This window comes from Candoia aspera, chromosome 7 (assembly GCF_035149785.1).
Source record: "Candoia aspera isolate rCanAsp1 chromosome 7, rCanAsp1.hap2, whole genome shotgun sequence".
In the NCBI taxonomy this organism is placed as follows: Eukaryota; Metazoa; Chordata; class Lepidosauria; order Squamata; family Boidae; genus Candoia; species Candoia aspera.
In genome coordinates this window covers 37,214,623-37,231,693 of record NC_086159.1, presented here as the reverse complement: position 1 = coordinate 37,231,693, position 17,071 = coordinate 37,214,623, and the positions used below count along the sequence as shown (strand labels likewise).

General features: G+C 36.9%; 1 protein-coding gene across 1 annotated transcript in view; it reads right to left on the bottom strand.

Moving 5' to 3' along the window:
* Positions 1-17,071, bottom strand: part of EEA1 (early endosome antigen 1) — a 57,398-nt gene that overhangs the window by 24,745 nt on the left and 15,582 nt on the right. Inside the window, exons 10-17 of the mRNA XM_063308897.1 lie at positions 10,662-10,778; positions 9,658-9,996; positions 6,811-6,960; positions 6,003-6,122; positions 5,125-5,328; positions 3,378-3,578; positions 1,584-1,697; positions 71-226 (exon numbers count right to left, since the gene is read on the bottom strand). Of these exons, the coding sequence (XP_063164967.1) occupies positions 71-226; positions 1,584-1,697; positions 3,378-3,578; positions 5,125-5,328; positions 6,003-6,122; positions 6,811-6,960; positions 9,658-9,996; positions 10,662-10,778 (1,401 nt within the window). The remainder of the gene's footprint in view (positions 1-70; positions 227-1,583; positions 1,698-3,377; positions 3,579-5,124; positions 5,329-6,002; positions 6,123-6,810; positions 6,961-9,657; positions 9,997-10,661; positions 10,779-17,071) is intronic.

Here is a 17,071-nt window from a genome sequence, read left to right as displayed (position 1 = left end):
TCATCATCACTCCATAGGGACACCAGCCACAACTGGCAATATGAATTCAAAGAAAAAACTAGATACAAACCTTATGCTGACCTTCCAGCTCTTCGGTTTTTTGCTCTAAATGAAGGTGCTTTTCTTTGTACTCTTTAAGACTGGATTCCAGCTGTATACAATATTCTTCTTTGTCATGCAACTTGGAAGCAACTTGATCCAACTGCGTACTGACCTTTGTTAGTTCCTATTAGCAATAATTGAAAAAAAAACATTTTTAGAGAACCTAGTGCAGTGATATTTGTTTAAATATGAAAAACATTTTATATATGAAAACATCCCATATATAAAGTAAAAAATTATTATATTTATGATTATCATCATCAAAAAGAAAGTGTAGATTTGGCATACTGGAAGTTCATGGTGCAAAACTGTTCATTTCCCATATCCTCACTTAATATTACAAATAAAATTTATGACTAATAATTCAATATAGACTATAATAATCTATGTAATCATATGTATATCTGTGTTTTAAACTATTTTAAATTGTTTTACATTTTAAATTGTTGTATTATACTGTTGTTTTATAATTGCTTACTTGATTGTTTTATTGTATGTTGCCCAGTCACATATGTGAGATGGCCAGCTATGTAAATTTAATTAATAAATTAATAAATAAATAATCAAACTTCACCAGTGCAGATAACCACAACATCCCTGATAAAGGCAAGATAATTTTTTTATGAATGCCATTGCAGGACCATACAAAGCTAAGAATTCTGTAGTTGAAATTCACTATCTGGAGAGGACACATGTTGGATAAGGCTACATGGAACTATGTATTACAAAATAATTACTGAAAGATCACACAAAGATGTTCAAGTCCCCCTTTTAATGTAAGAGATCCTTGTACATATTCTAGTTACCTGTACAATTCAGATCAAAACCAATTATACACTAAAAAGAAAGGTGATATACTATAAATGTGTTTCCTGCCAACACGAACACAGGAAAATTAATTCCCAGTATTAAAAAAAACCATCTGTTGTTGTTTTCTTAGTGTTTGTCTCACACAGTTGCAGGGTCCATTTGTTTTTGCACTGAACTCGCCTAGTTCTTTACAGTGAAGCTATCAATGCATGGTGCAATGAGGGGGCTTATTTATCAGCCACCTTGTCACAGATCCTGATGCTGATTTGGGCTGAGAGGAAGTGACTTGCTCAAGTCAACCAGCCGGCTTCTGTGTCTAAGAAAGGACTAGAATGTCTGTCTCCTACATCTGCATCATCATCCTTATACCACGCTGATTCTCAAAAAGAACCATTTGGTTCCCTTTAAAAAAAAAGATTTACACACCATCTTTCAACAATCAAGTGACAGTCCCCAAGTGCATGACATTTTTTTCCTCCATCATTTTATCTGTCATTTAAAAATTATATATTTTATATGTATAGTTTGGGATATTTGAGCTAAATATAAAAACACCATCACAGAGTTACATATTCTAGAAGATGATACATAAGATTCACCTAGTTTTAAATAAATCAGATTATTGTCCTTAACCATGAAGCCATAGCACAGGGCCTTACTGTTTCTCTCACCTGCTGTTTATCTTGCAACGCATTCTGGGCAGTGTCCAAATGATTCTGAAGGTCTGCTCTCTGAGCAGCTTTTGCTGCTTCCGCCGACAGAAGCAATTCAGTCTTTGCTTTTACCTGACAGAGAATTAAAATATGTTCCATAATGTTGATTATAAATACTACACAGTTGTACCACAGCAGCATTATCAATGCATAATCGTGTGTGTGTGTGTGTGTGTGTGTATGATACAATTGAACCAAAATCAACCAGAACATTTAAAAAGTCTATCAAGTTACTGAAAAATCTCAATTCATTTCTATTCCATGTATCACCAATTATGGATATTTTTAACAAATGATTGCAAAATGCTTTTTTTCCTGAGAGCTCTAAATTGATTTTACTGTTTAGTCACACTACATTAAATTGCTTTAAAACTTCATCCAGATCCTTGATTCTTCAAACAGAGTTAAACTGACATCTACAAAGGTGCATTTGTAAGGCACCAAAGTCTAAGTGAACAACTAAAGTGACAGTAGAAACTTTTAAGGAAACAAGAGGCTATGTAATCTAATAGTTAACCCAAGCTACGGAATTTTTTTGAACGGTACATCTCTATATGCTGCTTGCCCTGGCATGCAGAAGGCCTATTAACCCTTTATTGAGGATAAATTGAGTCTCCAACCTATCCTGGCCCACTGTCTGTCTTCCCTTGATCCTTGTTTCTGAAAGTGGTGCTTTTCCACTTCTGTTTGCACAGACTATGCTGAGCAGTTGAATGGAGTGGCCTGGCCCCCTGAAAATACAGAACACCCCTTCCCCCCCAGGTCCCTGGTCATTGATTTTCATTTGCCTTTTGACAGCAGGAGAGTCCAAAAGTCTCCTGTATGCACAAAAACTGTCTTTCCCACTTCTCTTGCTAACCCTTGTCATCAAAAGCAAGGAGAGAAGAAGGGAAAGCAGGTCTTTTGGGGTTCCAATTCTCCCAGAGCCAAAAAAGACCCACTTCACAAAAAGGAGAAGGGGGAGAAGTGGGTCTTCTGCTGTCAGTTCTGCAGTCTCTGTAGATCAAAAAATCAGTAACAGAGGAGCCAGTCTTTCCTGCTTTTCTGCTGCCATGGATGGCAGAAGCAGTATGGGTTCTGCCATCCATTCAACTGCTCAGCATAGTCTGTGCAAGTATATGTTTTGGTACCAGTTATCCAAGTAATAAAATGGTAGGATCCCCCACACTGAAGGTCTACTTTCCTGCAGGGATGTTGCCTACACAGGCACTGCCCCCACACATATCTCATGGAACAGCTGTCCAGAGCCAAAGCTGTGGTGGCTTTTCATATATTTGTCAAGCGGCCTTCCAGAAGACCACCAGAATATGTCACCATCTGATTTCTTTCTAGCCTAGTATCTCTACATGTCTTTTAAAGACTATAAAACGAAGTAACATCTTCAATACGCTATCTTCTTAATACCCTAATTGAGATGAACAACTTCATAATGAAGGAGGTACCCAAGATGAAGACTTACTATAGCTCATTCCTCATCACAATGAACTATTAGGTATAAATCAATGGAAGCAAAGGTTTCAATCATCTTCTCACAGCTGCACCATAGAGGCAAAGGGAAAACAGAAAAGCCCAAGGTTCACTCAGTTTCATCACAATAAATCAGTGATGTAACATCTGAATGCAGCCAGTGTATACAATGCTTACGGATTAAAAACTTTCTGAAGCTTAACTTAGATAGGTGTTACTGGGTTTGTTAAATCAATACTTCTACCCCTTATACTTTACATAAATAAAAATACAAAGTTAGATCACCTGCAAATCAAGTTGCATTACTTTTTCTTTACTTTCACTTAGCTGATTATTTAGCTCACTGATAGTTGCTTCCAAGGAGAGAACACGGTCTTGAGAGGCTCTTAGATGGGCCTTCTGCTCCTGCACCTGCTCGTGCAAATTTTCTAGGGCTTGTTTATGGCTTTCTGACTGATTCTTCAGTTTTTCTGTCAACTGAGTTACCTACATGCAAAATAAAGGAAAACAATTATAAAACATAGAAATTAAAACTGGCTGTGGACCAGTCCTGATCTTCCATGGCTCAGGATCGGGGTATCCTTGGCAATGTCTTCTTCCACTGGTTTCTGCGTGTCTATTAATATTTGGAACAGAAGGTTCCCTCTGGGTCCATACCAAAGGAATATTATCTGCAGGGACCACAGAGTCAGGCTTTCTGTCACTGCCCCCACCCCTGAACAGCATTCCTAAGAGATTAGAATGGCCCCTCCACCACTGAGTTTTTGAAAAGCAACCTAGACCTAGCTCTTTCAGAATGCCTTTGGAACCCAAGATATTTTCTGATCATTTCCTGCAGCAGAAGAGTTTGCAATTACATTTTCATCATACTGGGAGTATTTTGATATATATTTTATATATTTCTTATGTACTTTATTTTGAATCAGATTACTGTACTGGGTATGTACAATGCTCAGCTATGACTGGAGTAGAACATAAGCCCACTAAATAATTAGTAAATAAAATAGTAGAAAGTAAGTGCTATATATGTAATCTTCACTTAACGACCCTAACTGGGACCAGAATGTCCATCACTAAGTGAAGCAGTTGTTAGGCGAAACATCACGTGACCCTATCTCTTAGCAACAACACTTCCAGTAGTCCAAGTTGTGGTCGTTTTTGTTATACTGTATGTTCTTCCCATACATGCATGGTTCTTTTTCCTCGATTTTATGGTCTTTTCTTACTTTTAAATTGTAAACTAGACAGAGTTTTCTGGAGTCAGGCAATCTCTAAATTTAATAAAATAATATAATTCCTAACCTTTTCCATGTGAGACACTAGATATAAAATACACTTTCAATAAACAAAGTCTTCCTGGCATTATGGCTTTTCAATTAGCTGGCTCTATGAATCTTCCAGTATGGTACTGCTACTGTGCCAACCAGCTATTCAATACCTTCAAGCTGGCAAAGAATGTTGAGACACAGTTTTCACGTTGTATAGCCTGTAATTGTGAACCTCTGACAGAGTTCTCTTGGAGAGCATACTCATCTTCTCTACCTTCTATCCTACCCCTTTGCTAAAGAAATACAGATTAAGGAAGGAAGGGACAGAGGAAAAGAAAGGGCAATTTTATTTTAAGTAACAAGGCTAGACTCTTAGTTACTTCAGCTGGACCCAACAGCTCTGCTCACTATGCAGGGCAGTCCTGAATCCTTTCTCCAGAGAAGTCATTCAACATTGGACCTATTAACTCCAGAAGGAGGCAGCATCCCATGATACAAAGAAAAATAATGGGAAAAGTGAGCTTCATTATAATCTAACTTCCTTCCAAAAAAAAACTCATAGAAGGGGTTTACTCCTAACAAACAATACCCTCCACTTCTAAGCCTGTACCTTGCTATCCTCCATTCCCCCTACATCTAACCCTAATGTAGTTAGTCCCTACTGCAACAATAGGCAACAAGAAGTAAACTATCAAGTAAAAAGATCGGTCACTTTTAAAATACTATCCTCTAACAAATTTGGAATTTTTACTTTGAAAACTTACCTGTTCCTGCAAAGCATGATTCTTCTCCTGTAACTGATTTAGAACTGCCGTTTCTCCTTCACCAGCTTGAATTTTGGCATACAAATCTTCCCTTTCTTTTTCTAGCAGAGAGATATTCTCCTTACTCTTTTGTAGCAGGGCTTCAAGGTTTTGGATTTTTTGATCCTTATCCCCAATCTGGCGTAGTACTTGCTCTAAATCGTTCTTGGAAAGGGGATTAATAGCTCAATTAATCTTGAAACATAATTTCTGCATACTATATTTAGAGAGAGCTCCTGACACCTTTTTTAACAAGAACAACTTAAAACCATTCTAGTTTTTCAAATAATAACAGAAAGTCTAACCCTAAAAGTTAAAAAGTACAATCAAAATTAAATGTTTGCAATGAGGAGCATAAAAGAGAATATAAGTTTAAAATACAAAGACAAGTTTTTATTCATTTTTCAGAAAAAATGGGGAGAAGAAAGAGATAGAAAAAGACACATCTCCAAAGCATATACCAATGAATTAATGGTATCTGCCGCAAGTTCTTACTATCAAATTATCAATGATAAAGTGGACATATTATGAAATGTATACTGTGGGTTTGAAGGTCAATTCCTACTTTGAACTGAGCTTCAGAAACCTAGTTGCCAATAATAATGCCTCAAAACAAGTGTATGTTTATCTAATTCTGAGTCACTTCATATGGCATGCCTAATGACAGTTCCATTAAAAATACAGCATAACTGAACTTAAAAATAATCAAAACTTGAATGATTATAGCCAGTTTCTTGTCTCCTAGGATAACCATAACCAGTGTTTCAACAGAAATATTCCTTCTTGAAGCACACTAGGAATATGTTAGGGGGTTTTCCCAGCGGCAAAATTTCTCTTACCTGGGCTTCTCGAAGTTTTGCTGTAGTACTTTGCTGAAGATTCTGTTGCTCCTGATGCTGCTGCTTCATTTTGTCTAACTGATGTTGCAATTCAGTTGTATTTGCTGCTTTTTCCTTTAGCTTAGAAAAATAGTCACAGACTGTTGACTGAAAACTGACAAGCACAATTTAGTAGTTTAATAGTTTATAATTTACTCTAATACTGAAGTGTTTTACATCAGATGAGTTTTATATTAAATTAGAAGTCATACGTTGCATTTGTCCTAGTAGGTTTTTAAAAAAATTCAACAATCAAATCAATAACTTTTCCACAAAAATCAAAGGTTAAACTATAATAACATTATAACAAAATAGGTTCTTTCCTACTTTACATTAGGCATTTTACGTTAGGAAACTTGCATACAAAAATAAAAGTTCTGTTGTGTCTCATTATCAACTATTTTGAGATAACTAGAATTTTTAGATGCCAATCATTAATTAGGCAACAGTAACAAAAATCTTTATAATTCTTGCACACATTTAGTTAAAGCCAGGCAAAGGCTGGACCCAATCCTGGAAAAAATCTTGAGAAGCAGACATTAAGCACTCCTAGCATAATGATGAAGGATCAATACCCTGATCCATTAGGCTTACTGAAGGATTAAGGAATTTAGGAAGGTACATTTCTTTAATTAAAACTAGCAAAGGGAAGAGACAGCATGCAAGGTGGACTCCCAATCTTAGATCAAGAAGATGGGGTTTTCTGGTTACTAACTACAAAACACAAATTCAACTCAACCAGGAATTATATTCTGCATATAATTCTTACCTGCTCTTCAGCACGTGAAAGTTTTAACTGAATGTCAGCCACTTGCTGTTCCTTGTCCATCAGCTTTTCACTAGATAGCTGTCTCTGCTCTTTTAGTCGGCCATGTGCTTCCCCAAGTTGATGTTCTGTTTCCAGAAGTTTATTGTGCAACTGGAAGTGAAAACTGGTCTCATTTTAATGGACATGCCATGCTTTATTTTTTACAAAATGTACTGTACTTGCATACAAATGGTATTAATAAATTCAGTCCTAGTAAGTTGTGGATAGTTTCCACACACAACCCAATCCAAAAGTCTGGCAGGTGGGATGACTCAATTCAAGCCTCCCTTCTAATCACAAACAGACTGCAGCTATAAGAATGGGAGCAGTCTCATTTTGTTTTCCTGAAGATGATGATCAGCCCAAATCAATCTACTGCAGGATGAAGGCCTCTTCACTGATCGTTATGGACCTTTATCTACCACACTCGTCTAGTCCAGATGGGTAGACAGATGTTTTTCCACTTCCCAGTCTAGGCTGAGAGAGTGTAATTGGCCCAAAGTCACATAGCTAGCCTTCATGTCCAAGGATGGATTTAAACCTGGATATTCTAGTACCTTAACCACTATACATTGTCTCTCAGTTACTTGTATAAACCGATACAAGTATATATATTTAGCATAATAGATTTATACGACTAGATTGTCTCAATTGACTTCAAAGCACAGAATAATCTACAGATTTTTTTCAGACAAGCAAGTTATACATGCATATGAACTGCACTGGGACAGAAGGGAGCAAGAAAACACAATCTGTCATTCTGTCATGTAATCTCCCAAACACCAAAACTGTACATATGTGGAGGTTGATCGATTCAGCTGGGAAACCACTGAGCTAGAAAAGATAAAGGGTTTTTCTCATGCAGAGCTCTCACAGGGGATAGAAGGGAAAAGAGATGAAAATTGTCTGAAAAGCTGGCAGGAAAAGATTTGGGGTTTTGGAGAGGGAAAAGCAGCTGGCTGGCAAACTAATTGTTGGATTTATACAATTTTGGCTGCTGAAGAGCTGCGGGTTCCAAGATGGGGTGAAGACCACCATGAGTTCTGAAGTGATGGGAATATCACTGAAGATGGAAAAGGACCAGGGTTCAAGGGATCATATCTAACTTACCAGAGGGAGAAGCAGATCCAGGAAAGACCCAAGATGATCAACATTCTGCTAGCCACAAGGCACTGCCAGCTAATAGTGATTAATGTTCTTGATTAACTCTAAGGGGAGTTTAGTAATAGCAATGCACACTTAAATGTAGCTTAGGTTAGGCATAAACTAACATAACATCAGAAGCCTTACTTTGTACACAGCGAAACAGTTAATTTCTAATCAGCAGAATCATTTTAGTCATAAAGAAATGTTCTGTTTTATTGCAGGTAAATCTTCTTTGAAATCAAATGAAGAGGCAGGAGAGAAGAACACTTTTTCTTAATCTGCTTAAGCGAAATGACATTTCTAGGATTAGCCTTGCATGATACTAAGATTCTAAGACTTTTGTATCTCTGAGTTATGTCATGAATTAAAAAAAAAAAGTCCACAGAAGGTATTTGCATGCTGTAGTTTGTCCGGTTGGATGCTGAGAATCCAATCCCCTGTGACATACAAGTTACCAAAATATTTCTATTAATATACCAAAGTAGAAAACTAAAAACAGGAACAGTATAAACATAATTCTACTTCAGGTATTTGGCTGAAGACTGGCATTGTAAAAGTATACTAGAAGAACTTATTGCAGCAGTAGAGTAGAAATTTATCATTTGCCTGGTCTGAACAGACAGACTATATATGTAAGCTTTATCACCAGGAAAGCTTAAGATTGAAGGCTAGACCTAGAAGTCAAAATATTTCAGAAAAAGGCAATGGCAAACCACTCCTGTATTGTTCCCAAGAAAACTACACAGACATGCCCACATAGTTACTATAAGTCAAGCGCACATCAAGAGAGTCTTTACTGTTATCTTGTTTTGGTGATTTGGAATAATAATTTAGCTTGAATTAATTATACTATTTAATAATCATTTTAGTTGTATTTTTTAGCTCCTTTCAGTATGACATTCTTGTTACTATGCCCACTTATTGCCTTTTGATGATTTAATGCCTACAGAATTTGTGTTTTGAGGAGAGGCAGTAGATTCACGGATGTACAAGATATGCTTCCATATCTCCCTCTACTTCTGCAGTAAAGTACAGGGTCAGCATTAAGAACCTTAATACTTGCATGCTAAAGTACGCATCTATAATGTTTTCATATACGAATGACGCCCATGTCTCCCTTAGAATTATCTTCTTTCTTTATCAGTTGAAAAGCAATTCTTTCTGTTGGGGTCTCATATTAGTGCATCTGCTTGCTCAATTTTCTTTGATCAGCATCCTATATAAGAACTATGTAACTTTGGGGCTCTTGCTCTTAGCTCATCCAGGTGCAAGAGACCATGGATCATGGTAACTTGCTAGTCTTAGAAAATAAAATGATAGTTTAGAGCCTCTGCAGTTGCTGGCATTTCTTGGGTAAATTTTATACCACATTGATGTTTATTGTTATCTGCTCTGTGCATTTGTTAGGGAAACTGATAAGTTAGTTTCCCTAATCTGTACATATAGTCAGGTCGTTAAAAAGAAGTTTTATATGCTATTGCTCAGAATAATGAAAAAAGATAGTTACTATTTAGAAATGCTTTTGCATTTATGATCTGATTAGCATGTACAGCTGTTGTTGTTGTCTGTTTAAACTATGAGAAACAGTACAGGAATTCTTGCCCAACAGTGAAATCAGTCTTTATAATTTCTTTGCTTAAAAATGTATAAACTCAACTTTACCTGATTGAGCTCATTTTGAAGCAGCAGGCTTCGTTGTTCTTTTTCTTCCCTTTGTTGTTGTAGCTGCTTGTATTCTGCCTTAAGATGTTGGTATTTGGCTTCATTTTCTGACAATTCTTCCTTAAGTTTTTGACTTGCTTCTCCCCTTTCACACAGTTCTTTCTGCAATCTCTGTAATGAGTCCTCAGATGCAGATAGTCTTGCCTGAAGTTGTTGACAGTCCAAGTCCTTTTGATTAAGAGTTGCTTGCAGATTCTTTTTACCTAGTAATTCTTCATTTTGTCTTTCTTCTAACTGAGTATAATCTGATTCTTTCTTTTTTAATTTTTCCACTAGACTCTAAAATAACAATTAATGGTATTTAATTAGTGTATTTAATTAATTTTAAATAAAATAATAGGAAGCTGGATTACAAATGCAAAATTAATATTTTAATATAAAAACATGCATGACTGATATTTACATGTACCACTGAGGGCCCCAAAATGTAGTTTTCAATTAGTTTTATTGTAATGAGACGATATTCTGTGTCTGGATTTTTATTACTCCGCTACAGTATCAAGAAGGACCCTAAACTGAGAAGATACAGACCTACTTCCCTATTGCTCATAAGCTCAGTTGCAGCCACATTTAAACCAACCATGTGAGCTTGATAACAAAAGATAATGTGTTTGCAAGAATATATAAGTATACAAATGTTATAGGATAGTAACTATGATACTTGCTATGTTAGGATCAACTGACAAATATTGCATGATCTAGTATAATGGTACTTCATATCAATACAAGATTGCTACAGGGCTGGCATCCCTGACTTGTTTTTTCAAAATACATGGAATCATAATCAAAGAACAGATCTTGGTTTTTAATTCTGTCCTACTAGAAAATGAACAAGTCAATGATTCAACAAGTGATAGAGGCTTCCTGATTTGTTTAGCTGATAAGACTTTACCTTTAGAGTTGAACAAGCTTCCAAAACATAATTAAATAACAATAATTCTTACCTGATTTTTCTGTGCCAATTCATTAACTGACGTTTGAAGTTTTTGGATGTCTTGTACATATATAGCAACCTCTTGTGGTCCTTTGGCAAGTTCAGCTCTTAACTGATTAATGGTAGCCTGGGGGGATTGAGAAAATTCAATTTATACCTTTAATTCAGCAGAAGTATATTCCATAATAAAATTACTGAAATCCATAATAAAAGTTTATGTGCCTTTAAAAAAAAATTAAAGTAATTTAAATGTCTACTCTAAGTAATTGTATATAAAAATATTGCTTTAGATCAGTTCTTCAAACATCACTAGTAAAAAGAGGAAACAATGCCACAATTGGATCATGAAAGCATGATTCCTGCTTGGTTTCTGCTGTCAGCAAGAAAAGCTATACAAATAAGGCAATTATAACATTATGGCCAAGGATCAGTTGCTTATTGTATTTTTGCCAAATCTGGATCTGAAGTAAAGGGTTCCCTTTTCTCTATTTCAACTTAAATTGGCAGAAGAAATATAATGGATGCCATCAGACAATGCGTACCAGCAACTTGCCTGATCCTGATAAGCCGTAATTCTGAAAAATTATGTGTATAAAACATTTCATGGCTCTTGATATAATTTTTTTCTTTATAAAAAAACAAGCGTCCTGTTCTCTAATAAAGTCTCCTGTTTTAAATATGAAAGCTAAAATTCTAGTTTCGTTCAACAAAAAGAAAAGGGAGATGTTACAATAAACACATAAGCAGAGAAGTGTATATGTGTTTGTATATTCAAACACCTGGCAAAAAACTATCATATTGTACCTCTTAATGATAATACGGGCTTTCCTTGTATATTGGTATAAGTTATTCCAGCCATTTTGTACACTTGGTTACTCTAGATCTTCACTGTATAGTGCAGCCTTTCTCAACCTTTTGACCCTGGAGGAACCCCTGAAATATTTTTCAGGCCTTGGGGAGCCCCTGCACATTCAGGCTCAAACATAGGCCAGAAGTTACAAAATTATTATATTCATTTCATGTGTAGGCCTATATATATGCATTAACAGTGTTCTTAAACTAAAAACAAAGAATGAAACTTACCTCTTTAATGTGAAGTTGCCCAAAATTAAAATATTTTTTAAAATAAATTGTGATTTCCCAGGGAACCGTAGTGACTTCTCATGGAACCCTAGGATTCCCGGAACCCTAGTTGAGAAACCCTGGTCTAGTGAATACCAAAGTAAATTCACTAGTACACTAGCACTAGGACCTATATCTATCTACTGTATCCCTCTACTGTTCCTTTCCATCAACCCTCAGCTTTAAATGTTCCTTATAGATTTTTCCTAAGTTCTGAAAATGAGGAATGGAGAAACAAGGTAGCAAGTAGGTGCACTTAAAGCTGCACACTGTGCACAATGCAATGTGTGTGCATGTATGTAGCATTTATTAAAAATACAGTTTTAAGACATGTGATAGAAAACAGAAAAAAACAACTACACTCTTTAGAAATCTAATGGTAACCAGTCAACAACATATAGCTGTTCTGAGTGCTTTTTAAGAACAGTAGGACAGAAATGTTTTAAATATGTTAAATAAAATAAATATATTGAAATAAAAACTAGTATGTTGGAACATAACGAACATAGCTTTATTTTAAAAGTGAATGCTCTATTTGGAATTTGGATGCAGGACAGATTTCAGGGTGAATGATGTGTGTGCTAGAAGGAAAAAAAGAGGGAAAAAATAAATCTTATCAGTATGTGGATCATGATTTATATAATTCATTTGACAGTTCTCCCATGAATTGCTGTAGCAGAGAAGTGCCAGTAACAAAAAACAGAGAAAAGAGTTTTCTCTGAATCTGACAGAGTCCACATTATAACATGATCACAAAGTGATTTCTCTACTTTACAAGAAATTCACTCCTGAGCCTGACACAACTTCAAAAATTAAAGACTCAAAAAATATTAGAGACTAAAAGCATCTTTGTGACCTATGTTCTTTTTAACTTGAATTCATATGCAATGAGCTTACCAAAAGGTGGGGCTGCAACACTAATGTAGAAAACTCATTAGTCTTCTTTTATTAAGGGAGAATAAACCAAAATGGACATGTAAGTGCTAGGCTGCTATAACTGCTCTCACCAGCTGCCTCACCCAAACTACTGTCCTTTGGGCATGTTCTTCTGCAATTTCTATAATGCCAGTTGGAAAATATAATCTAATGCCCTGAAGGCATCATGTTGGAGAAAACTGATACACACTTTTGGATGTCTTTTTTTCCCCCCTTATTTTCTGGAACTACAGGTAGTCCTCACTTAACAACCACAGTTGGGACTGGAATTTAGATAGCTAAGCGATGTGGTCGTTAAGCAAGATGTCACGTGACCGCTTCACTTAGTGATGGCAATCCTGGCAATTCCCCATGCCATCATTAAGCAAAATTTACCAGTTGTTAGCCAAGCACCCACTCTAAGCCCCAAGCCTCAGTAAGGTAAGTGACTGCCTTCAACTCCCCCCACCCACCCCCATCTCTGCCCTTTTGGCCGCCCTGCACCCTGCCTTGCAGGGCAGCAAGCAGCCCCAGAACCATGTGGCTCTGCAGCTGTTTGCCACACCTGGGAAGCCTCAGAAAGCACCAGCAAGCATCCATTCACCCAGTTGCCTTCTCTTCCCAGCCCCGCATGGCTCCCACTCCCCAGCAAGCAAGCCAGCCAGCAAGCATCCATTCGCCCAGCTGCCTTCTCTTCCAGTTCCTCGCACCAACCTTCCGCCTTTTGTGCCCAGGGCCTAGCTGCCTTTGCTCTCTCCTTTTCAGACCCAGCTTCTCCAGCAACATTTCCTTCATGTGGCTAAAGCTGCACCCTCTTCTCAAGCTTTGGAAATGGGGAGGGAAGTGGCTAAAGCAGCTCTCTGTTCTCAAGCCTTCCCCTCCCCATTTCTGAAGTGGCTAAAGCTGCGCTCTCTTTGCAAACCTTTCTGAAGAGGGTGCAGCATTAGCCATGTGTAGAAGAAGCTGGGTCTGAAAAGGAGAGAGAACAGGCAGTAAGGTGCTGGGCACAAAAGGTGAAAGGTTGGTGCGGGGAACTGGAAGAGGAGGCAGCTGGGTGAATGGATGCTTGCTGGCACTGCTGAGGCTTCCCAGGTGTGGCAAGCAGCCACAGAGCCGCACGGTTCTAGGGCTGCTTGCTGCCCCACAAGGCAGGGTGCAGGGTAGCCAAAAGGGCAGAGATGGGGGTGAGATAGGCAGGCAGGGGGAGTTGAAGTGCCTCTGTGGTCGTAAGTGCAGGCAGGCTGCCAAATGCCCAAATTTTGATCACGTGACTGCGGGGGCGCTGCAATGGTCATAATTTCAGACACAGGTCTTAAGTCCAATTTTTCAGCAGTCATAATTTTGAACAAATGGTCATTAAGTGAGGACGACCTGTATATTTATCCATCAAGTTTGCAGAATTTACTTACTAAGGCATTTCTGTTCCTATCAGCCATAAAAAGGGCCTCAATGTGGTTCATGAAAACACCAAGCAAATAATAAAAGAGTTAAACCCCAAAAGAGAACATCAGTATGTTTTGTTTCAAGTTGATTAAAAAGAGACAAAATGCAGATGCTTATACCAATCACATAAAATCACTGGAAATCTGGCTAGTTTAATTGTGAGAATAGTTTGCAAAATAAGAGCAAAAAAAAAAAGAGGGGTGGCTTGCAAATATGTACACAAATTAATTCCTAACTGGTTTACTATTAGTTTGCAATTACCTTTGGAAAGAGGTGTAAAGGTTAGAGCATTACCTCAAATTTAAAGACCTCCACAGAAAGCAGCAAAAAAAAAAAATGATGGGTGAATGGAAAAGAAAACAGTGATAAATGTTATTGCAACATTAGACAGAACGTTCATGGAACTCTTAAATCAGTAGCCAGATGCTGAAATCCCATGCACATTTAATTAGTAGGACAGACAACTTCAGTGATTTTTAAAGCCAATCTAGACAAAATCACAAGAGTATTCTCAGCAGATTCTGTATGCAAACTGTATGATCAAAGCAAAGAAAAATATACAAGTGTTACTTTGCACGTTCAATCAGAAAATGTTTGTCTTTGACTTCCCGTGGGGACAATGACGGCTTGAGCTGGTTTTTTCCGCTGTCTGTGAACTGACCTGTCAGAGTGGCTTTTTTTCTTGGAGTCGGGCAGGCTTCCTTGGCACCCAGAAGCATTCACCCCATTAAGGAGAACCCCAGGAATTACCCCATGTGTTCTCCAGATGGCTGGTCACAGCCAGAAGACCGCAAAACAGCATTTTGCAATCGACTGGTAAGCAATCAGCTGTTAGGCATCTTCTTCCCAAGCCGCTCTGAAGCCAAAATGGACCTTAAAGCTGCCCACCCCATTTCTACAGCACTAAGGTATTTTTTTGTTTGAATTTTACCAAAGAGAGGTTTTCTACAACAAAGAATGTGGAATCTCTTGGTGACTCTCATTATTTTTGAAAATTATTAACTTGGTAATTTGGCTTTTTATATATAATTTGTTAAATTGAAATTTAAAGAATTCTTTTTTTTACTGCTTTTTTATTAAAGTGATTTTTGAGGAATATAAAACTTTTGTTTCTTCATTGAATCTGCGGATTGGTGTTCTGATCTATTTGCTTTCACTTTCCCATGCAAATGCTGTTTGTTATCACGTTTTATTTTCTTGATTGGCCACAACAGAGATAAAAAGGCTGGAGAGACTGTCCAGTTACATGTTAATGACTTTACCTTCCTGAGGCACTAAAGGGTGCCATAATCTACCTTACTGTTAAGAAATATGGAGGAAATTAATTTGATATTTAAAGATCTCTACAATACTGTTATTCAAGTCTTGGAGCATTTCTCAGAATTTGTGGAATCCAAATTGTCACGAGAATTGAAAGAAATTGATAAGGTTGAAAACTACCTTAAGAGTAAAGTGGTTTCTCCAAAGAAAAAGATGAGAATTGCTGACTTACATTTAAACAGTCAAAGGAAAATTGAGTTGTCAAAAGTTGAAGATAAAAAAAAAGTGTTGTCACCACACCATGATCAAGAAAGAGAATTAAACTCTAGAGGCTGGAAGATTTTGGACAAATATTTGGGCTTTTTAAAGCAGGTTGTAGAATTTGAAATTGACAAGAAGAAAGTTCTGTACATAATACTGAGATATGTGAATGGCTTGGTTTACTTTGAAGTGGGATAATTGTCTAAATGTGTTTATAAGGATGTTTCTTAAAGGTTTGGATAAATGGTTATGCTGTTTTGAAAATTCTTACATTTGTGGTAAATGGCTAGGTTATTGTTTAAGTGTGGTTATCAGGATGGTTTTTTAAGGGCTTAGATAAATATTTATGCTGTTTGGATAATTTTATATTTTTGGTTAACGTTAGTTTAGTTGGCAGAAAGGAGTAAATTATAGTGAAGGGTGGTGCTTGTTACTATATTGGGTTCTAAACTATGTTTGAAGGGTTTTATATGTTTTTCTTTAATTGGGAGGGTAATTTTGTTTTAGAAGGGAATGTCATAGTGAGAATTTAAATGCTTTATAGAAATAATGTTTACTATAATATGAATTGGAGTAAGAGATTGATATTGATGTATGTATATCTTTGTTACAGAAACTCAGAAGTCACTTTGTAGTAGTTTGTTTTGTGTTTTTTCACACCTTTTTAGTTCTTTTTCTTTATAGTCTTCTTTGTTTCAATCTTTTTAGTTTTTTATGAATATTTTGAAAATGCTTTAATAAAGTTTTCTAAAAAAAAAGAAAATGTTTGTCTTTATGAGTGACTAAACCTAGAATCAGAGGTAGAAGGGGCCCTCCAATTCTCTGCTTACCGCAGGAATTCAAATTATAGCATTTCCTACAGAAGACTGACTAGCTTCTATTTGAACACACCCAGCAAAGAGGAAGCCAACCTTACCTAGGTAATTGGTTCAACTGCCTAACTGCTCTTATTGTTTTTTTTCTGACATTTAATCAGAATTATCCTGCCTGTTAACTTAAATCCATTATTTCATGTGCTGTACCCTGCAATGATGGCAAACAGATCTTGGCATTCTTCTGTGTGAAGAATGCTAACATTCCCCACCTTCAGACTTTTCAAAGCTAAACATGCCCATCTCTTCAATCTCTCTTCTCATCCATTGGACTAGTTCCCTGATTATTAGCTTGACTAATTGGCAGAAGCACACTTCTTTCATTCAAGTAAATCACTTGAATTCTGTTGATCTTCTCTTTGTATGGCTGCGGTTAGAACACTGGCTAACATAGACTCTATAGGCCAGCTGACTCGGCCTGCAGCTGTCTCCCTTCAGATGCAGTCTCTTCCTGTGATGCAGGCTAAGGCTGAAGTCTGGTCAAGTTCTTCAGCTTCTGAATCTGAGAACTCAGACTGATCCTTAATGGTTCCAAAGATGCAGAATA